The 22,289-nt window shown below is 47.2% G+C and overlaps 2 protein-coding genes and 1 pseudogene across 4 annotated transcripts; 1 reads left to right on the forward strand and 2 right to left on the reverse strand.

Moving 5' to 3' along the window:
* On the reverse strand, positions 1-1,162 carry LOC144255695 (pygopus homolog 2 pseudogene; annotated as a pseudogene).
* Positions 1,163-2,761: 1,599 nt separating this feature from the next.
* On the reverse strand, positions 2,762-12,945 carry Nt5c3b (5'-nucleotidase, cytosolic IIIB). 3 transcript variants are annotated; one of them, XM_026387003.2, is made up of 9 exons: positions 12,793-12,945; positions 12,528-12,626; positions 11,834-11,903; positions 11,701-11,747; positions 9,705-9,790; positions 8,691-8,780; positions 6,744-6,906; positions 4,473-4,673; positions 2,762-3,275 (listed from the first exon to the last, which is right to left on the reverse strand). In XM_026387003.2, the coding sequence occupies exons 1-9, from the start codon at positions 12,802-12,804 to the stop codon at positions 3,141-3,143; spliced, it is 903 nt and encodes a 300-aa protein (XP_026242788.2). In that variant the 5' UTR covers positions 12,805-12,945; the 3' UTR covers positions 2,762-3,140. The 3 variants fall into 3 exon arrangements, with proteins under 3 accessions (XP_026242788.2, XP_026242789.2, XP_026242790.2); XM_026387004.2 differs by lacking the exon at positions 12,528-12,626; XM_026387005.2 differs by lacking the exons at positions 12,528-12,626; positions 12,793-12,945 and adding an exon at positions 12,627-12,698.
* A 1,005-nt stretch (positions 12,946-13,950) lies between these two features.
* Positions 13,951-22,102, forward strand: Klhl10 (kelch like family member 10). Its single transcript, XM_026387092.2, has 5 exons — positions 13,951-14,144; positions 17,627-18,116; positions 18,780-19,397; positions 21,179-21,328; positions 21,728-22,102. Exons 1-5 carry the CDS (start codon positions 13,951-13,953, stop codon positions 22,100-22,102), a joined length of 1,827 nt encoding a protein of 608 aa, XP_026242877.1.
* Positions 22,103-22,289: the final 187 nt, after the last annotated feature.

Below are 22,289 nucleotides of genomic sequence, written 5' to 3' on the forward strand. Positions count from 1 at the left end.
TCACCCATCATTAGCAGCCACCAGCTGCCCCTTGCCCTCTCGGATGTAGACAGACTGGATCTGCTTGGTCTTGAGGCAGAGATCACAGGCCCAGACAGCAGAGGCCTCAGTGCTCACGCTCTCAGTCATGCCTGTGCACTCCGGTGGCACCACTTCTGGCAGGAGGCCTCACACAAGACAGCATCCTGGCCGTCATTCACCTCGCTCCGACAGGTACCACATGGGTACCGCAGGCCTGGGGGAGGCTGGGGCCCTAAACTCCCATCTGCCTTGCCAGGGGGTGCTAAGCTGTTGGCATCTGGAGTGCCACCACCCTGTCCACTGCTGTTTTGGGGGAAACTGGGCTGATTCCCATTAACAGCAGCAGCTGGAGAGCCTGAATGGGGCTCCTGGGGAAAAGCAGTGGGAGCAGGTGGATTCAAGGGCTTCCCCCATCCTCACCACCAGGGCCAGGAAAGCCGGGGTCTGGACCAGGGAAGGGATTTGTGTTGGGGGGCAGGCTGGGGAGCCCCTGACCGGGTCTCTGTAGAGGAGAAGGGCCAAAAGGCACACCTGGCTGGGCAAAGCGCTGGGGGAGAGAAGGAGGGCCCAGCTTCCCTCTGGGAGGCTGTCCCATGGTGGGTGAGATCAGATCGTGGGGCCAAATCCCCCACTGGGCCTGGCATCATCTGCCCACCTGGAGCGCTGAAGTTTTGACCCAGAGGCTGGCTGAAGGATTGACTGGGAAAGTTCGTGTTGCCTGGGGGTGGGTAGCCAGGGCCCTGGGGGGCATGTTGAAAGCAGGTCCCATAGGATTAGGAGGGAAAGGGGGGATTTATCCGCGAAGTGTCTGGGGACCCCTCCACAGCCTGAGGGTACCTGGCCTGTCATGCCCCCTAATACACGGAAGCTTCCAAAGAGCACAGGACTGCGGAGGAATGGAGGGGCCGCGCCGCCACCTTAGGGGCTCCGAAGTCACCCTCAAAAGGGTTGGATGCAACCAGATGATCCACCATGGGAGTCGGGGGTGGTGCAAACTCCGTCAGACGTTGAGTAAACAGGACCCTGAGTATTTGACTTTCTTCGCTTCTTTTCTGGGCTCTTCATTTTCAAACCGGCCTTGCCCTGCTTGGCCGCCACCTCCCTCCAGCTTGTCCGGTGGGGGCAGCGCCCAGGCAGCCATGGAGTGGGGGACTGGGGTCAGCAGCGGAGTGGGGCGGAGGCGCCTTCAGGCTGCACTATCGCCGGGAAGGGGCCTCAGACAGCACAGGCCCACGAGCTGCAGCAAGCTGAAGATGCGGCGGCGAGGGAAAAGCGCCTTCCTAGAGCGCAAAGTCTGCGCTAGCTCCAGATTTAAAGCTCGCCTCAGGCGGCAGCCCCCAAACATGTTTTGTAGACAGTTTTGCAAAGTTGCTGAGGCTGGCCTCAAACTTGAAAACCTCCTGTCTCAGCCTCCTAAATCAGTCACTAGGATTACAGGCATGTGACACCATGCCTGGCCATACCCAGGATCTTCAGAAACATATGACAGGTCAGTGATTGCCACTCCCTGGCCCCAAAATATCCAGAAAGCTTCTAAGATCTGACAGTTTACAGACCCAGTCTCAGGTGTTAGCCCTTCCCCCTAAAACCTAGAAGAGTCCTAGGCTGAAGCAGAGAAATGCAGTTGGATGCAGAAGAAAAGGCATTGGCTTGGATCAGAAACACTCAGATCCTGGCTCTGGTTCCCAGCTATGGAGTTTGGGCAAATTATTCATCCTTGAGCCGTCAAGGAGGGGCATCTGCAATAGGAGGAACTACCCCTCCTGAAGGGTCACTGGGGGGCATCCAGGCACTCCGAGTGGCACCTGGCTTCCAGCAGACACTGAGCAGCCCTTGTACCCACCCCCCCAATACCTTCAGGTCTACTAGATACACAAGTCCAACAGCTGGCTCCTCGCAGGAAGTGCGAGTGGCTGTTTTCTTCAGTACTGGGAACCCAACTCTGGGGTGCTCCAGCGTTAAGCCACATCCCTGGCCCTTTTATATATTTACTTTGAGACAGGGTCCCTCTAAGTCCCTGAGGCTGGTGGCAAAACTGCCCTCCTGCCCCCTGCTGGGGTTACGGGTGTGCACCGTCACACCCAGCAGCCGGTGCTTGTCTCCAAGGGAAGACAGGCCAAGAAACACCACCTGAATTGGCTCTTTGAAAGGGGCCCAGAGAGAACTCAGCTGGCTCTTGACCATCCAAGTCAACAGGGGGAGGAGGGGAAGAAACTGAGAACAGCCATAATGCAAGATGCTTCTCTTTCAATTTGCCTAGTGCCCCGGGCCCCTGGCCTGAAGCCCTTGCAGATCATCTGTTTGGTGGCCCTGGGATGAAAAGGAGGAGGAAGGAGCCAAGGGCACCAGGGAAAATCTACACCCAAATGGGTCCCGTTGGGAACCCCTAAAGAGAGGGCTCTTAGACGGTCACCTCAACCCAACTGATCCCAACGGAATTTCAGATTTGATGGCTGCCCCAGAGTTAGGCCACCCCATTCCAAGTCAGCGCCCACCCTGTCAGCACAGGCATATTTAGCCTGGGCTCAGAGGGGCTTCTGGCTAATTCATGGTGGTCCTCCAACTGTTCCATGGAGCCCCCATGCCCCCAGGGCCAACAGGTTTTTGTTTTTTTTGTTTGTTTGTTTGTTTGTTTGGTACCGAGGATTGAACCCAAGGTCCTTAATCATTGAGCCACATCCCCAGTCCTTTTTATTTTTTATTTTGAGACAGGATCTCACTAAGTTACATAGAGCCTCACTAAATTGCTTAGGCTGGCCTGGAACTTGTGATCCTCCTGTCTCAGCCTCCCTGAGCCTCTGGGATTGCAGGTATATACCACCTTGATAAAAACAAGTTTTTAAAAAAATCCTTGGACTAGATGATCCATAGAATGTTAACATGCTGTGGCCCATGGTTCATTTGGAACCCTGATTGCTGCCCTCCTACCCAACAGGGCCTCCTGCAAGCCTCTGTTGAAGAGGCAAGTGAAGGCATTGGGGGAAAGAGGAGGTGGGCAAGGATGTGTCCAGTGGCTCTTGGCTGCCCAGGACTTTTCTCTGTGCTCACAGCAGAGAGGCCTCCTGAGGAGAGGTCCCCTCCTCATTGTGATCGACAAGGCCTGGACTGACACTGCGCCCTCAGGAGTCTTGCATTTCCATGAGGTCCCCCTGGGACAGGATGTGCTGCAGCAGCCCATTTACCACATCCAGGGTCTCGTCCTTCTCCAGCACGATGTCATAGGACTCCAGGTAGTGCTGCCGCTGCTCCTCCACCTGCACAGGGAAGCAGACAGAGAGTCCCCAAGACGCCTAGGCCTCTTACTCCAGAGTGGGGGGCCAGGGAGGAGGCCACACAAGCTCCCAGCTCCCAGCCCCCTTTCCAAAGTCTGAGGAGTTTAAGGTTAAGGGTTTGTCCTTTGAAGACAGAAAGGCTGCCTTAATTAACCCTCAGCCAGAGTCAAAAGGTCAATATCAAGGGTGAAAATCAAAAGCCCAGATGTTACCTCTAATCAATCTGGGCTGAGTTGTTTTTTTGGTTTTTTTTGGTACCAGGGATTGAACCCCAGGGTACTTAACCACTGAGCCACATCTCCAGCCCTTTATATTTTTTAATTAATTGTTTTTACTTGTAGATGTACACAATACATTTGTTTTATTTTTACGTGGTGCTGAGGACCCAACCCAGTGTCTCCCACGTGCTAGGCAAGTGCTCTACCACTGAGCCCCAGCCTCAGCCCAATTTTTTTTTTAATGTAGACTGGATCTCGCAAAATGGCTTAGGGCCTTACTAAATCCCTGAGGCTGGCTTTGAACTTGTGCTCCTCCTGCTTTAGCCCCCCAGCAATGGGATTCCAGGATGTGCTAGGAGTTTTCATTTGGCTCAAATGTCTGTGGGCTCCAGCATCTGCTGGGGAGATCCAGCACTCTGGTACCTTTGCACCATGCTGTGCTCCTCCCTGCTAGGGTCTGTTTTTACTGTTTTTTTCTTAATTATAAACTCATGGTCAGAATACCAACGTCTGGCATCTCAATCATGCCCGTTAGGTCTGATTTAGGAGGACTGGTAATCAGCCCCACTCTCTCCTAAACTACTTTAACTTGGGCAAGTTCACCATAAACTCCTTGACTTGCTTTCCTTAACTGTAAAACCCCAGAGTCACTACCTCAGAGGGTTGCTGGAAAGGTAATGTTTGTGACATGTTTAGAACAGTGCCTGACACGCACAGTCACACAGGCCAGCTCGATGTTCTCTCTCAACTCCTGCGTCAGGCCACGTGTGCACTTGTGATTACTGGGGATCTTCTTCATTTCCTATGAGACTACGTGTTCTAAGGGAATATGGCTTGAGTCTTACCTCGGCATCCCTAAACTTTCCACAGTGTCTGGCACGTAGAAGGTGTTCCAAAGCATTTTTTTAGTAGAAATTCAAGGAGAAAGCGATGTGGACAGGTGGCCTTGGCCCCTACCTACCTTATCGTTTAGGAAGCCAATCTTGAGAATGTTCTCCACTCCAGGAACCCCATCGGCCATAGTGAGGTCCCCCATGGAATCTCCAAGCAGGAGGATGTTGGTTTTGCCCTGAAGCTGCTGGAAGTAACTGGAGTTCTGACACGCGGAACTGTTCTTATTGTAGGTGTGTATGAGCTGGCCCTTGAATCCCTGTAGAAAACCCTAAAAAAAACAAGAGACAGGTAGCAAGGACCCATGGAGTGCCAGCTTTCCATTCTGTCACAGAGGAAAGGAAATCCTGCAAGTAATAGATAATGCCCAAACTTTTTACTGTACCCTAGACTGGTGGTGGGTAAACTAGGGCCTGTGTCCCAGATTTGGTCTTTTGTTGTTGTTTTTATTATAGTGGGGATCAAACCCAGAGTACTCGACTATCACTGAGCTACATTCTTAGCTCCTTTTTATTTTTTATTTTGAGTCAAGTTGTCCTCAAACTTACAATCCTCCTGCCTCAGCTTCCTGAGTCGCTGGGATTATAGGCATGAGCCACAATGCCTGGTATGGCTTGTTTTTCATAAATAAAATTTTACTGGAATACAGTCACACTCATTTGTTCACTTATTGACAATGGCTGCATTCTCTGCTGAAATGGCAAAGTTGAGAGTAGTTAAAATGGAGACCACAGTGCCCCAAAAGCCTAAGATACTTACTACCTTGCCTTTATAGGAAAAATTTGTGACTGCTGATTTAAACTAGCATAGGCAGCTATAATGTACCAATTAAAAAAATGTGGAACTGGGGTTGTGGCTCCACACTCGCCTAGCATGTGCGAGGCTCTGGGTTCAATCCTCGGGACCACATAAAAATAAAATAAATAAAATAAAAATTATTTAAAAAATTAAAAATGTGGAAAAAATAAAACTAAAAAAATTAATATTGTAAAAAAATAGGGCTGGGGTTGTGGCTCAGTGGTAGAATGCTTAACTAGCACGTGTGAGGCACTGGGTTCAATCCTCAGCACCACATAAAAATAAATAAATAATAAAGGTGTTGTGTCCATTTTCAACTAAAAATAAATTTATAAATAAATAAAAAAACAAACTATAGGGGCCATCAAATATTGTTGATTATCTCTTTTGATAGAAGATGCAATATAGGGGCTGAGATTGTGGCTCAGTGGTAGATCGCTCATCTAGCACGTGCGAGGCCCTGGGTTCGATCCTCAGCACTACATAAAAATAAAAAAATAAATACAATAAAAGCTATTTTGTCCAGTTACAACTAAAAAAAAAAAAGCTGCAAAATAAATGCTATTCATGGGAATGTAGATCTGACTCAGTGGTAGTGCACTTGCCTAGTATGTGCAAGGCCAGGCCTGGGACCCGTCCCCAACAGAGCAAGAGGGAAAAAAAGAAAAGGAAAATGCCATTCAGGACATGAGTGCGCACCGCTCAACTGCAGGCCATGTCCTAACCACAGGTCAAGATGATAAAAATTCTAGCCACTGACTTTTGTTTTCTTTTGGTAGTACTGGGGAGTAAACTCAAAACCTTATACATGTAAGGCAACTCCACCACTGAGCTACATCCCAACCTTTTTACTATTTTTTTTTTTTTTTTTGAGACAGTGTTTCCTAAATTGCCTTGGTTGGCTTTGGACTTTTAATCATCCTGCCTCAACCTCCCAAGTAGCTTGGATTAGAGGTGTGCACCACTGTGCCTGGCTTCAGTCACTGTTTTTATGGGGAAGAAATCAGAAAACAGGTGAGTGGGAGCAGGCCACCTACAATCCCAGAAAAAAATATCAAAGTCCAAGCTTTTCAATACTTAGAGTAGCACAGAATTGATGACAGTGACATAGGACCAAGCTGAACCACACACTAGGTCCCCATGGCAGAGAGCTAACTATTGGCCAAACACTAGAGAGAGTCCTTCGAAAATAACTGATAAACCAGGCATAGGGATGCACGCCTGGAATCCCAGTAACCTGGGAGGCTGAGGAAGGAGGATTGCAAGTTTGAGGCCAGCCTTAGTAACTTAGTGAGGCCCTAAGCAACTTAGCAAGACCCTGTCTCAAAGTAAAAAGAGCTGGGGATGTAGCTCAGTGGTAAAGCACCTCTCAAATCCCCAGTACCAAAAAAAAAGAAAAGAAAGAAATAACCACCTGAGGGCAAAGAAGCCAGCTGTCTCCCTTTCCTGCCTCCCCAGGTGGGGGTTAAAGTATAGGGTAAAGCAGCCAGGTTGATGGTCCCCACCCCTCTGCTTTTCCCTGCCGAGATGGGATATGGCTCACATCTTCATTAAAATCCATGTAGTTAGACACAATGTGGATGTTGGGGTGGAACACTTCCATCTGTCGGATAATTTCTTCCAGGATATCACCAATGCCCGCGGAAAAGATGAACAGCGGAATGTTGTTACGATAGAGTGTGTTGAAGAATGTCTTATACCCCTCCCTGTAAAGAGAAGAAAGAATTCTGAAATGGAGTTGCCTTTGCTACTATTCTTTGTCTTCTACTTGGGCTAGGTATTTTTTATAATTTTCATTGTTTTAAAAACATTTTAAATTGAGGTACACAATGTATACAGAAAGTGATTATGTACTTGCTGAATGAATTTTCACAGATGTATACATCCAGGAAACTCTAATCAGATCAAGGTTCCCTCAAGGGCCCTCTCAGTTAATACTACCTCCCCCTGCATCTGACTTCATATCACCACTGATTAACTTTGCCAGTCCTGGGACTGGGGATGTGGCTCAAGCGGTAGCGTGCTCGCCTGGCATGCGTGTGGCCCGGGTTCGATCCACAGCACCACATACAAACAAAGATGTTGTGTCTGCTGAAAACTAAAAAATAAATATAAAATTCTCTCTCTCTCTCCCTCTCTCACACCTCTCTCTTTAAAAAAAAAAAAATGAACTTTGCCAGTCCTTGAACTTCATATAAAGGGATTCAGCCAGGTACAAATAAGCACACCTATAATCCCAGCAACTCCAGAGGCTGAGGCAGGAGGATCATAAATTCAAGGCCAGCCTCACCAATTTAGCAAGGCTCCAAGCAACTTAGTGAGACCCTGTCTCAAAATAGAAAATAAAAAAAGCTCAGTGTAGCTCAGTGATAAAGCACCTCTGAGTTCAATCCACAGTACCAAAAAAAAGGTTGGGGAAGATTCATACAGAATATACTCTTTTGCTCTGGCTTATTTTGTTTAACATACTGTCTGTATGGTTTATCCATTTTCTGTTTGTCTGTCTACTTTTAGGTACTGTGAATTTAACACAGGGGTCTTGCTGAGTTGCTTAGGGCCTCACCAAGTTGCTGAGATGGGTTTGAAGCTGGTGATTCTCCTGTCTCAGCCTCCCTAGTCACTGGGTGATTTGCCTGTGGTGAGTAGTTTGTTCCTGTCACTGCTGTGCTGAAAATATTATTCCATCATATAACTGTGCTTCAATTTGTTTATTCGGCTTCCTGTTGATAGACAACTGAGATGTCGTCAGATTTCAGTATAATGAATAAGCCCTGTGCATGTCCTGTGGTGTTCACTCACTGCTCTTGGACATTTACCTGGGAGAGGGACTGTTGAAACAACAAGAGAGGCCAATATTATTTTGTTACTGATCATGCACTGGGTGGCCTCCTGGGACACCTCCACTGGGGCCCCTCCACATTCATCTCATTCTTTTCTGGTCTGCACACATCTCCACTCTCCTGCTGTTTCAGGAGCTAGCCTCTCTCCCCAGTAAGGACTGCCAACCTTTGAGGGCAGGTACTGATGTCTGCTCCTGTCTCGGGGGGCTCCCATCCCTGTTCCAGGAAAGAAAGTTCCAGCAGAGACAGCTGCTTGGTGAAGGATAGTGATGATAAAGGTCCTGGCTTAGCAACTCTCATGTCTGGGTAAAGAACAGCAGTCACCCAGGGGGACTCCAGAAATCTTTACCATCAAAAAACAGAAAAAAAAAAAAAAAAGAGCTGGACTCTAGGAGATGGAGCGCCGGCATTTTGCACTGCCTCCACTGGAGATGGCTCCATGGCCAGGACTCCTTGACTCCCAGCTACTAACTCTGCTCCTCTCCTCCCCAGCCTCCTTTGCATAAGCAAAACAGCTTCAGACTGAGTTTACTGTTTTGTTTTTGAGTTCTGGAGCTGGAACCCAGGGTCTCGCACATGTGAGGCATGCCCTGAGAATGCAAAGCAGTTCTGAAGAGTCTGGTGAAGCGTTTCCAGGGCAAGAAACTCACCTGAGCATCGCGGTGGACTCCCTGACCACCTGTGCTATCTGACGCTTCTGAATCCTCTGCTGACACAGGAGGTTGTGCGCTTTGGTCCACCTAAGAGTAGATACCCCACGAAATTCCAAGTCACCCACGGACGCCAAGGGCCCTTTCCCTTCACAGAACCAAGTCCCCTCTAACGCCGACGGCCTCACCCTTTTCCACAGAGTCATTTCCTGAAGGATTGTGGCCATCCTTAAAAGGAAGAGGGCAGGAAGGCAGCCTAAGGGAGGCAGAGCTGGAGGGGGGAGGCTGTTAGCTGTGAAAGCGGAAGCCCTTCTGGACCCTGTCCTCTGTGACCCTCCTCTCTGGAGATGCTGCCCAGGATGCACGGTTCCATGGTAGGGTTGCTATGGCTTGAATGTGCCCCCCAAAGTTAATTTTTTGAAAACTTGACCCCCAAAGCAAAGATGCTGGGAGGTGAGGCCTAATGGGACATGTTTGGGTCAGGAGGCTCCGGCCTCATGAACGGATTAATGCCATTATTATGGGAGTGGGTTCCTCATACAGGGACAAGTCCAGCTCCCTCTTGATCTCTGTCTCTCTTGCCCTCTTTTTGCACTTTCTCCCTGGGATGATGCGGCAGGAAAGCCCTCATCATTCACTGGCACCTTAACCTTAGACTTCCCAGCCTCCAGAACAGTGAGCCGATATGTTTCTGTTCATCTTAAGTTGCCCAGTCTGTGGTGTTCTGTTATAGCAGCACAAAACAGACCAAGACAGGGACATTTCCCCAACAGGCCACCAAACCAAGGGATTTCTAACTTTTTCCAAGGAGTCTTTGAGGGCCTCCACTCTAGCAGACACCGGAAGTCCTGGTGTATATGGACAGTTTGTTCCACTAGCTGGGCTAATGGCATTACAGCTAAAACCTCAGTAAGGTGAAGGAGCCGTCAATTCATCAAAGCTCTGGAAGAACACTTGCAGCCCAGCCCAGCCCACCTTCAGAGCCCAGGAGCATCTCTCGCCAGCACCACTTACCATTCTACCATATGAGGCAACTTCTCTTTGATGGATCGGTGTGGGTCAATCTCAATTGGGTAGTAGTGGTGATACAGCGCCGTGAGCTGGAGACATCCACACGAGTAGGAAAGCCATTAGCACACACCAAGTTTTCCCCCAGCCAAGTCCCACAGCTTAAGAGTGAGAGAAAAACTGCTTAGGGGATGCATCCTTGTGTAAAGGGTGTTAGTTTTTGTGTGGGGATGCGTCAGTTACAAGACTCAAGTTTTTCCTCTTTTATTCTTTTTTTTTTTTTAAATTTTTTGTAGGTGGACAGCATGCCTTTATTTTGTTTGTTTATTTTTCTGTGGTGCTAAGGATCGAACCCAGTGCCTCACACATGCTAGGCAAGTGCTCTGCCATTGAGCTACAGCCCCAGCCCCTCTTTTATTCTCTTACAACACTTGCATCTACCTACTTGATAATGTCTAGGGTGAGACTAGACCTGCAGAGCTCCTCTTGCACTCGCCCTGAGAATGAGGTCTAAGAGGCAGCAATATAAGGAGCTTTACTCTCCTATAAGAAAGGTATCGAAGCTGGGCGTGCTGGCACATGCCTATAATCCCAGAGCTCTGGAGGCTGAGGCAGGAGGATCATTGAGTTCAAAGCCAGCTTCAGCAACAATGAAGAGCTAAGAAACTCAGACCCTGTCTCTAAATAAAATACAAAATAGGGCTGGGGATGTGGCTCAGTGGTCAAGTGCCCCTGAATTCAATCTCCAGTACCAAAAAAAAAAAAAAAAAAAAAAAAATGTGCTAGGCAAGGTGGTTTAAGGAACTATATGAAAAAACACTTTTCATTTCATTTAAATAGTTCTGGATTCTCCCCGCCCTCTTGTACTGAGGATGGAACCCAGGGGTGCTCTACCACTGAGCTACGTCCCCATCTTCATCCCTTTTATTTTTTTATTTTGAGACAAAGTTGCTGGGGGTGACTCAGCAATAGTGCACTTGCTTAGAATGCCTAAGGCCCTGAGTCAATCCCAGGACTCCCACCAAAAATTTTTAAAAAGAGAAAGAGGTTCTCATTGTGTGTTTTTTGGAGTACAAAAACATTTTCTTTTTCTTTTTCTTTCTTTCTTTGGTACCAGGGATTGAACCCAGGAGCACTTAACCATTGAGCCACATCCCCAGCCCTTTTTTATATTTTATTTTGAGACAGGGTCTCACTAAATTGCTCAGGGCCTTGCCAAGTTGCTGAGGCTGGCTTTGAACCTATAATCCTCTTACTTCATCCTCCCAAGCCACTGGGATTACAGGCATATACCACTATGCCTAGCAAGAACATTTTTCTAAAAGTATATTAGGACTCAAAAGATCATATATATGTGTGGAGTTTTTTTTTTTTTTTTTTTTGGTGTGATTTAGATCATCTCAAAAAAAAAAGATTGGGGAACTGGGGATGTAGTTCAGGGATAGAGTACCACCAGTAATGCAAAATAAAAAGTAAAAAATAAAATAAAATAAAGTGCTATCTATAAGTCACTGCCCATCTTAATAAGAAGTAATCATCTCCAAGTACTGGAAAGGCATGCATGAGAGCTTGGTTTGATCCCCAGCACTGCAAGAAAAAAGGAAAAAAAAAGAAAAAAGAAAAGGAATATTGGAAGAATTGATGAATGATGAGACACCAAGAGACCCAGTTAGAATGCAATTTAGTGAATAATGAAGTGGAACTAAATGATAAAGTCATTCACCCAAAAGAGCTCAGCGACCTATAAAAGTGCAGGAGGGTTAAACAATATAACATTCAAGCCTCTTATAATAGCATAATGTCTATATTCCAACCATCCATCATCCTATGTCTCAGCCAATAGGGAAAAGCTTTCATCGTGTATTAAGACGAGATCCACATGAGCATAAAAATTTTTTAAAAAATTCATTCCTAAGATCTCTATGCTGGAATCTGGTTCTAATCAGGAGGCACTGAAGTAGCACATGATATCCATTTCTGAGCAAAGAAAGAGAGAACCTACCTCTTTCTGACACTCCTCACTGATGATCTTGCTGTTATCCAGAATATCTGGAAAAACATGAAACTCCTTTTATTTGCTCCTTAGAAGCTGTCATCTTGTCAAGCCCAACCAAGCAAGCGAGAACATGACTTACTGTGAGAAGAAGGGCATCGCTTTCCATTATATGAAAACCTGCTCAAGGTCATGTCAAAATCAGAAATCACCTAAGAGGCAAAAGAGAGGTGCTGATGCCTAAATAGGCACTTTCTACTGTGGCCCTGCCTCAGCCTCCGGGTAAGAGTGCACTTGCTTAGAATGCTTAAGGCCCTGGGTCAATCCCAGGACTCCCACCATTAGAAGTCTAATCAGCCCAGCGGCCAGCCTCGGGGCAAAAACCCTGGGAGAGTTAGGGAGGGATAGAGAGGGAGGGGAAGAGGTGATCTTGTCCTCACACCCTAAAGGAAGTCTCCTGGAGGGGTGTGTGTGTGTGTGTGTGTGTGCGCGTGTGTATGCATGCGCGCGTGTGTGTGCGTGTGTGCACGCGTGTGCACGCTGACTTTCGATGGCATCCTCCCAGTGCACGGGTTCCTTCCTAAAGCGCCTCCACCTTACCTAGGGGGACCCCGCTGGGCTTGTAGTGCGTGGCCGGGGAAGGCCCAGGTCCTGGTGCGGGGTGTTTTGGAGGAAGGGGCAAGAACACCTTGCGACGTTTGTAATCTGTTTCGGGACAGCAGGGTCCCCCCCCCCACCCGCGGGCGACCCTACCTGCCGCCCTCAGGCCCTCGGGGCGCTGCGCGACGCCCGGCCGCCGAGCAGGAGCCCTCCCGCCGCGGGCCGCTCCACTGTACCTGCAGCCGCTCGCCCCCGCCCCTGCGGAGCGCGCCCACGATCTCCAGCACCCGCCCGGGCTGCCGCATCCGGACCGTGGCCTTCTTCAGGGTGCTCACCTGTCCCGAGACCCGAGAGAACCGCTGACCCGGGCGCCGCGCCGAGCCCCAGGGAGCAGGGCTTGCCCCGGCGCCGCGCCGCGACTTCCGCAGCCCGCCGGGGACCTGGGGGCGCCGCGGGGACAAGGGCCCGCAGCTGCACGCGGGGCGCTCCCCCGAGCCTCACCTCTTCCGCCATCTCGCGGGTGGCCTGGTCCGTGGCACGAGAGACGACTGCCGCCCCGCGTCCGCACTGCGCAGGCGTCGTCCCCAGCCGTCCGCGCGGCCGCCTCCCGGGCCTCGGAGCTTTGGCTGGGGCGCCCGCGGGAGCAACTGGTGGCGAGTTCTATCGGGAGGAGGAGGGGGAGGGTCTCAAGATCCTGGGGTCACGTGCGTGGGCTGGGCTGTCATGGGGCCTTCTGTGACTCTGCACTCTTTGGAGCAACACTCTGGCAAGAGTGGTCATTTCCTGGTCTAAAGTTTGCAAGAGGAACAAAACCGACGGGTGGGAGGGGATAGGAAGGTGCCACCAAGTGAATTCTGTTAAACCATCCTCAGTTGGGCCCCTCCTCATCATGGAAGCAAGTGAGCGACTAATACATCTAGGGTGCCGGGAGACCTTGGGCAGTTGGGCAGCATGGAATTCAATCATTTTTTGCTAGGCATGGTGTGCATGCCTGTAATCTCAGAGACTCTGGAGGCTGAGGCAGGAGGATCACAAATTCGAGGACAGCCTCAACAATTTACCAAAGCCCTGAGCAATTTAAGGAGTCCCTGTCTCAAAAAATACAATTAAATTAAAAGGACTGAGGATGTGACTCAGTGAAAGTGCCCCTGGGTTCAATCCCCAGTACAAAAACAAAAGAAAGAAAAAAGAAATTAATCAGCTTCACTGCTCCCTTCTGCCTCTGCTAACTTGGAGTTCTTTGAACTCAGTGTGCAAGGAGCCCAGTGGGGAGCCATGGAAGGTGGATGGATGCTGCAGGGATCAGAACCTGAACAACCTGAAGAGAGCAACAGGAAGTAGAATCAACCCAAACTCTAATATGGTGTTGGTGCTAACAGTTCTGCTCTGGGTTCAAGGTCATCTGTCTGTGAGGTGTGGGGGGCAGGGAGGAAGGAGGGAGGAAGGAAGGGGCAGGGACAGGAGGGAGTTCCAGAACCTGAGAGCACAATCCTGAGAGTGATCTCACTGCGGGCCCAGGATTCTGGAACTTGGGCTGCCTGATGGGCCCTATATGAAAGATGTAGTAGGGAAAAGGAGCGACAGCTGGCTAAAGGGGCCCCCCACAACCCTCCCCGACACCCCAGGAGAGCAGCCTCTCTCCGCTGGTCCCAGGGTGCCATGGAGATGGAGAGCACGGCGGCCTCCACTCGGTTCCACCAGCCTCACATGGAGAGGAAGATGAGCGCGATGACCTGTGAGATCTTCAATGAACTTCGGCTAGAGGGCAAGCTCTGCGACGTGGTCATCAAGGTCAATGGCTTTGAGTTCAATGCCCACAAGAACATCCTCTGTAGCTGCAGTTCCTATTTTAGGTATTAACAGGGTGCTGAACTAAGAAGGGGGAAATTGGGCTCCTCTTGAGGCCTTTTGCGGTTCTCCATTCACCATCTCTGACATTTAGGGATGTCAGAGCTCTGGGCGCCTCTAGCTTGGTTCTTGTCTGCAGCAGAGATACAACTTAGGCCCAAAGCCTCTTTTCTCTGATTTTCATCTTGAGGTCAACCAACTTCTGGTGGACCATGTGATTTCTTCCTTGATTCTCACCCGAATTAACCTTTGGTTAGACTCCCATACTGGATTTCCTACTTAGATTCGGGTGGCAATGCTACTCCAGGTGAACCTTTTGTCCCTGTCCCAGTACAGACCATTTAAAATAGGGTGTTAAGCCAGGTGCAGTGGCACATGCTTGTAATTCCAACAACTCTGGAGGCTGAGGCAGGAGGATTGCAAATTCAAGGCCAGCCTCAGCAACTTAGGGAGTCGCTATCTCAGAAAAATTTTTAAAGAGCTAGAGATGTAACTCAGTGGTAGAGTGCTTGCTTAGCATGGGCCAGGTACTGGATCCAATCCCCAGTAATACAAAAAATAAATACATAAACAAAAAAAACAGAAAAATAAAACCCAGGGTTAAATAAACAAGGATAGAGAGGGTGTTAGGCAGAGTCATGTATGCCTACAATCCCAGGGACTCAGGAGGCTGAAGAGGGGGATCTCAAGTTTGAGGCCAGCCTGGGGAATTTATCAAGACCTTCTCTTTTTCTTCTTTTTTCCCTCTTGGTACTGAGGATCAAACCCAGGGCACTTTATTTCTGAGCTACATCCAGAGTCCTTTTTATTTTTTGAGACCTGATCTTGCTAAATTGATGAGGCTGGCCTCAAACTTGCAATCCTCCTCCTGCCTCAGCCTTCTGAGTCACTGGAATTATAGGCATGGACTACCATGCCTGACTGCAAGACCCAGTCTCAAAAAAAAAAAAAAAAAAAAAAAAAAAAAGTTTGGGATGCAACTCAATGGTAAATGCTCTTGTTTCCAATCCCTGGTACCAGGGGAAAAAATGGAGGGGATGGGAAGGAGGATGAAGAGAAAGTACCTAGGAAATATTTATCAGAAGAAAAGGGGAGTTTTGACTAGAGTCATTGTAACCCAGGAAGTAGACGAGCTATTTTGTTCATGACTCCAAAAAATTCTTTCTTTTCTTTCTTTTTTTTACTCAGAATAAACTCTAGACATTTCACCATTTAACCACTGAGCCACATCCCCAGCCCTGAGACAGGGTCTTTTTTAGTTGCATAGGACTTCACTAGTTTGCTGAGGCTGGCTTTGAACTTGTAATCCTCCTGCCTTGGCCTCTTGAGCCATTGGGGTTACACTCATATGCCACTGTGCCTGGCCATGACCTGAAAATTTCTGAGTAATCTGCTCCAGTGAAGAAATGATAACTGTGTCCCACCTGTTGCTGAATATTCTCATTCACTTAAACCCTACAGCAGGGCCCCAGAAAGACCAGATATGAAATATTGAAGCTCTGTAAGCCGTGGAGTATCGGTTGCAACTATTCGGCCCAGCATTTACATTGTGCAAGCAGCCACAGACAGCTCTAAATGAAGGGGTGTGGCTGCACCCCAACAAAATTATTTATGGACACTAATGTTTTAATTTTCAGGTGTCACATTCTTTTGGTCTTTTCCTTCTGACCATTTAAAAATGGAAAAACAACAACCACAGCAAAAAACCCTTAACTTGTGGGCAGAACAAAAACAAGAGGTGGATAGATTTGGCACAAAGCCTGTGTTTGCAGAATTTGATCTCTCCAGGCGCAGCTACTCCAGAGCAGCTACTCTGGAGGCTGAGGCAGGAGGATCACTAGTGACAGCCAGGGCAACTTAGTGAGACCCTGTCTCAACATAAAAAATTTAAAAAAGATTGGATATGTTGTAGCTCAGTGGTAGAGCACCCCTTGCTTAAACTCCAATACCATGGGGGGGGTAAAATAATTCTATCTCTAAGCCAATATTCCACTAAACTACATAGAAAAAAAGGAACAAAATATATTAGAGCAGGAATTCTGTCTTGTTCTAGGTAAAAAGTACCTAGTTACATAGTAGGAGTCCAATGCATAATTGTAGGATAGTGGTCATTTTATTCAATATTTATTGAGTGACTATTTTGTGCTATTCTGGATACTGGAAAGAAAAACATGAATAAAAAACATTCCTGTTTTCACGAACCTTACTATCTAGTTGGGGAAATAGGTATTGGAATGAGTAAAACACATGTCCAATTATAAGTGCTAGGGGAAAAAAGAAGGAAGATGGGGACTCTGGATTGCAATCTTAGATAGGATTGTCAGAGAAGGCCTTGCTGACAAGGTAATGTTGTAAAGGGGTTGAGGGAGAAAGAAAGACGGAGATATGGGGACTCTCCTAGGCATAGGGAATAACAGTAGGAAAGGAGAATTACCCCTGGGGCTCCAAGAACAGCAAGGAGGTGGACAGGGTTGGAATAGAGTGGGGGAAAGTGGGAGAAATGGGGCAGAGTGGTTCAGATCTCAGAGGGATAAGTGTGTAAGTACTTTGCGATTCACTCTAAGTAAGAAGGGAAGTCAGCGGAAGGTTTTGAATGGAAGAGCAACATAAATTCTTCTAAGTATCACTGTGGCTGCTGGGCTGAGACTATAATGCTGGAGGGTCAGGGGCAGAAGCAATATCAATTAGGTTATTCTAGATAGTCTGGGTAAAAGATGGTGATGGCTTGGACCAACCAGGTAGCAATAAGAGGCGAAGAGTGATCAGATTCTGGGTATATGCTGTTGAATGGTACTTATTTAAGGAGGGTATTGCTCAAGTGTAATTTCCTTAAGCCAGATAGAATTTGGGCTGGGTGGGGTGATGTACCCCTGTAATCCCAGTGGCTCAGGAGGCTGAGGCAGGAGGATCCCAAGTTCAAAGCCAGCCTGAGCTACTCAGCAGGACCCCATCTCAAAATAACAAATAGATAGATAGATAGATGATTGATAGATAGATAGATAGATAGATAGATAAAAGGGCTGAGATGTGGCTCAGTGGTTAAGCATTCCTTCCCCTGGTACCAGCATGAATTTGAATTTGGTGTGCAATGGGTTAAGACAGAAGAAGAGAGCCTGGTCTCCCTCCCAATCTAGATTTCAGATTCTCCATCCATAAACTGGGGGGGAAAAAAAAAAGACCAAGTTATCATGAGGATAAGGAGAGTGGGACCAAAGTCAGTTCCTGGAAAGGTTCTCTCCTTGGCTTACTGCATAAAGCACTTGTCTTTGTCCCACCTTCTCAGGCCAATCCGCTTCCATCATACGGTGCACTATTTAGAAAATGTCCAAACTCAAGAAGAAAAGGGGCTGGGAATGTAGCTCCATTGGTAAAATGCTGACCTTTCATGCACAATTCCCTGGGTTCAATCCCCAGCACCACAGAAAAGGGAAGATGGGAGACATATATTCTGTGACTGCTAGTTTCTTTCTTTTTTTTTTTTTTCCAGAGCTTTGTTTACAAGTGGCTGGAACAACACTGAGAAGAAGGTATACAACATTCCTGGCATTTCCCCTGATATGATGAAGCTAATTATTGAATATGCATACACCCGGACCGTGCCTATCACCCCGGACAACGTGGAGAAGCTGCTGGCTGCTGCAGACCAATTTAACATCATGGGTATTGTTAGGGGTTGCTGTGAGTTCCTCAAGTCGGAGCTGTGTCTGGATAATTGTATCGGCATCTGCAAGTTCACGGACTACTACTATTGCCCTGAGCTGAGACAGAAGGCCTACATGTTCATACTGCACAACTTCGAGGAGATGGTGAAAGTCTCAGCAGAGTTTCTAGAGCTCTCGGTCACTGAACTTAAGGATATCATTGAGAAAGATGAGCTCAACGTCAAACAGGAAGATGCTGTATTTGAGGCCATTTTAAAGTGGATTTCCCATGACCCCCAAAATAGGAAGCAGCACATTTCAGTTTTACTTCCTAAGGTCAAGTTTAGTTATTCTTTGTGAATGCTAATTGCTCACTCCTGATTGATTTATCCCAGAGGAATTGTCCCTAAGAACCACATTCTTATGTGTGACAGATCCAAGGCTCTATTTACATGCACTAAATAGAAGGCATCCCTACTATTGTCTGGAATTTTGCAATTTTCTTTGACATTGCTAGTTCCTTCTACCCCTTATGTTCTTTGGCCAAAATTCTCCTTGGTAGACAGGGAAGGAGAGTCAGAAGAGTCCCTTCAAGGAATTCTAATGGGCCATCTTTCATCCTTTTCCATTTGATGAGTTCCACAAACCCAAGGTACAAATTGGACTAGAAACCAAATCATGAGTAGTGCACACAGCTGTAGCCAGTTGGTGTTGATTAGTGTTATTTTACATATGGAGATAGAGATATTCAATTCTAAACAATCGCCACAGCTTCTTCCGCTCTTTTAATCCTGTTCTGACTCCTTCAGTTACCTTCCATCTAATTCATTCTCAGCATCCAAATGTATGCCTCCTCCCAAAAGCAAATATTTAAACTGAGTTATTCATCTAAAAACAATCCAAAATAACTGCAGCAGTGCCTGTAAAAGAGATCTTAAGGATATGGGATTTCCAGGCACCCTCACCTCATCTGAATGACTCTCTCTGTTTCCTTCTTAGGTTCGCCTGGCCCTAATGCATGCCGAGTACTTCATGAACAATGTTAAGATGAATGACTATGTCAAAGATAGCGAGGAATGCAAGCCAGTCATCATTAATGCCCTGAAGGCCATGTATGATCTAAACATGAACGGACCCTCCAATTCTGACTTCACCAACCCACTCACCAGGCCCCGCCTGCCCTATGCCATCCTATTTGCAATTGGTGGCTGGAGTGGTGGGAGCCCCACCAATGCCATTGAGGCATATGATGCTAGGGCAGACAGATGGGTGAACGTCACTTGCGAGGAAGAGAGTCCTCGTGCCTATCATGGGGCAGCCTATTTGAAAGGCTACGTTTATATCATTGGGGGGTTTGATAGTGTAGACTACTTCAATAGTGTAAAGCGTTTTGATCCAGTTAAGAAAACTTGGCACCAAGTGGCCCCGATGCACTCCAGACGTTGCTATGTCAGCGTGACAGTCCTCAGCAATTTTATATACGCCATGGGAGGATTCGACGGCTACGTGCGTCTCAATACTGCTGAGCGTTATGAGCCAGAGACCAATCAATGGACACTCATCGCCCCCATGCATGAACAAAGGAGCGATGCCAGCGCCACGACACTCTATGGGAAGGTAAAGAACCAGGGTGGGAGGGGAGGCCCGAACAAGCCCAGAAGTGCTGCCGTTCTTCCCGTGGTGGGGAGGATGGAAAACAAAGTGGCAGGACTCACTGTGCAGTACAGTTATCTTTTGGTTTCCGAAGGGACTGGGACCTCCTGTGGATACTAAAATCCATGAATGTTCAAGTCCCTTATCTAAAGTGCCATGGTACTTGCGTATCTTCTGTCCTTCCACATACGTTTTTTTTTTTTTTTTAAACTTTTGGTATTTGGGATTGAACCCAGAGGTGCTTCCCCACGGAGCTATGTCCCCAGCCACCCCTCTTTCTTTTAAATATTTTTTTTTTTGGTTGTAGATGGACACAATATCTTTATATATTTTTTTTACTTATTTTTTTAAACTTATTTTTATATGGTACTGAGGATTGAACCCAGCGCCTTACACTTGGGAAGCAAGTGCTCTACCACTGAGCTACAACCCAGCCCTTTTTAATTTTTATTTTGCAACAGTGTCTCACTAATGTTGCTGAGGCCAGCCTTGAACTTGGCAATCTTCCTGCCTCAGCCTCTGGAGTCACTAGGATTGCAGGTGTGTGTGACCATGCCCAACTCCTTCCACATACATTTTTTTTTGGGGGGGGGGAGGTACTGGGAATTGAACTCAGGGGGACTTGACCACTGAGCCACATCCCCAGCCCTGTTTTGTGACTTATTTAGAGACAGGATCTCCGAGTTGCTTAGTGCCTTGATGTTTCTGAGGCTGGCTTTGAACTCGAGACCCTCCAGTCTCAGCCTCCCAGACACTGGGATTACAGGCATGCACCACTGCTTTTATGGTACTGAGGATTGAATCTGAGGTGCCCAATCACTGAGCCACATCCCCAGCCCTTTTTATTTTGAGACAGGGTCTTACTAGGTTGCTTAGAGCAAGTTGCTGAAGCTGGCCTTGAACTTACAATCCTCTTGCCCCAGCCTCCTGAGCTGCTGGGATTACAGTGTGAGCCACCATGCCAGGCCCTTCCACATACTTTAACTTATAATACCTAATACCATGTAAATGTTATGCAAGTAGTTGTTATGCTGTATTGTTTGGGAATTAATTATAAGAAAACAGTCTGTGTATTTTCGTTATAGACACAATTTTCCCCCCTAGTATTTTCAATCCTTGGTTAGTTGCATCCATGGATGTGGAACCCAAGTATACAGAGAGCTGACTGAATTTTCTCCTCAAATGATTGATCATTTGTAACTTTTATGTATCAAAAAGCAATGAATGGCCAGGTGTGGTGGCATATGCTTAGAATTCCAGCATGGGACTCAGGAGGCTGAGACAGGAAAATCAGAATTTCATGCCTCAGCAATTTACTGAGATCCTGTCTCAAAATAAGAAATGAGTAAGGGCTGGGATATAGCTGAGTTGTAAAGAGCTCCTGAGTTCAATCTCCAATTAAAAAACAAAACAAAAAACAACCAAAAACACACACAAGAAAACAACCCATGATGCAGCACCTGCAACCTGTGATTCCAGCTGCTTGGGAGGCCAAGGTAGGAGGTTTGCAAATTTGAGGGCCAGCCTTGGCAACTTAGCAACACCCTGTCTCCAAATAAAAAGGGCTGTGGATGAAGCTCAGTTCCACCTCCAGTCCAAAAAGAAAAAGAAAAAAAAGAAAAAGCAATGCATGCATATGTAGAAAAATTGATCATACAGACTGGCATTACATATCCCCTGCCACACGCTGATTTCTTTCTATTCCCAAGAGCAAATTTAACAGACTCTCAACTCTCTTCATGCAGGTCTACATATGTGGTGGGTTTAATGGAAATGAATGCCTGTTTACAGCAGAAGTGTACAACACTGAGAGTAATCAGTGGACAGTCATAGCACCCATGAGAAGCAGGAGGAGTGGAATAGGTGTAATTGCTTATGGGGAACACGTATATGCGGTAAGTTTGTCTTGTACAAGAAAAATTAATAGATTTTGTTAGCAAACAGGTTTAGTGTACCTTTGGTAAGCATTGAAAAGAGGGAGGCATGAGATCACTGGTTCTCCCCAAGAGAGGGCTTCATTTTTCTTGTTTGTTTTGGTACCAGGGATTGAACCCAGGGGCTCTTTACCACTATACCTCCAGCCCTTTTATATTTTTAGAGACAGGATCTCACTAAGTTGCTTAGGGTCTCGCTAAATTGCTGAGGCTGGCTTTGAACTTGTGATCCTCCTGCCTCAGGCTCCCAAGTCGCTGGGATTACAGGTGTATCCACCAGGCCCTGAAGTCCCAAGAGGGTTTCCTCAGTGAACAGAGGCAATGGTTACCAGCCAACCATGTTTCTTTTGCAATCCACAGGTAGGTGGTTTTGATGGAGCTAATCGACTTAGGAGTGCAGAAGCCTACAGCCCAGTGGCTAATACTTGGCGTACGATCCCCACTATGTTTAATCCACGTAGCAATTTTGGCATCGAAGTAGTGGATGACCTCTTGTTTGTGGTAGGTGGCTTTAATGGCTTTACCACCACCTTTAATGTTGAGTGCTATGATGAAAAGACCGACGAGTGGTATGACGCTCATGACATGAGTATATACCGCAGTGCTCTGAGCTGCTGTGTGGTACCGGGGCTGGCCAATGTTGGGGAATATGCAGCTAGACGGGACAACTTCACAGGATTAGCACTGCGAGATGAAGTAAAGTATTCCGCTTCGACAAGTACCCTACCTGTATGAGCCTCTTCATTTAGCTAATAAAAAGTCTAAGCAATAAGAATTAATTCTTTTTTTAAATAAATGCAGTCTTTAAACTTGTAAGAGTACTGGAAAATGTTCAACTTAAGGGAAGCAAGGGTTGGATAAATGAGGGAGTAGGGGAAGAATGTAATTAACTTCACCAGTACACAACTAAAAAAATCACACA

Source organism: Urocitellus parryii, chromosome 7, assembly GCF_045843805.1.
Source record: "Urocitellus parryii isolate mUroPar1 chromosome 7, mUroPar1.hap1, whole genome shotgun sequence".
Lineage (NCBI taxonomy): Eukaryota > Metazoa > Chordata > Mammalia > Rodentia > Sciuridae > Urocitellus > Urocitellus parryii.

What these genes read in the sequence shown, in the direction of transcription:
- Nt5c3b (XM_026387003.2), bottom strand. An exon ending in TTGCCTCATATGGTAGAATG is followed by an intron (nt 8,781 to 9,704) that starts GTAAGTGGTGCT and finishes ATCTACTCTTAG; the next exon opens with GTGGACCAAAGCGCACAACC. An exon ending in ACATGGATTTTAATGAAGAT is followed by an intron (nt 4,674 to 6,743) that starts GTGAGCCATATC and finishes TGTTTTTTTTAG; the next exon opens with GGTTTTCTACAGGGATTCAA.
- Klhl10 (XM_026387092.2), top strand. Translation starts at nt 13,951, where the DNA reads ATGGAGATGGAGAGCACGGCGGCCTCCACTCGGTTCCACCAGCCTCAC. An exon ending in AGCTGCAGTTCCTATTTTAG is followed by an intron (nt 14,145 to 17,626) that starts GTATTAACAGGG and finishes TTTTTTTTCCAG; the next exon opens with AGCTTTGTTTACAAGTGGCT. An exon ending in ATGGGGAACACGTATATGCG is followed by an intron (nt 21,329 to 21,727) that starts GTAAGTTTGTCT and finishes TGCAATCCACAG; the next exon opens with GTAGGTGGTTTTGATGGAGC.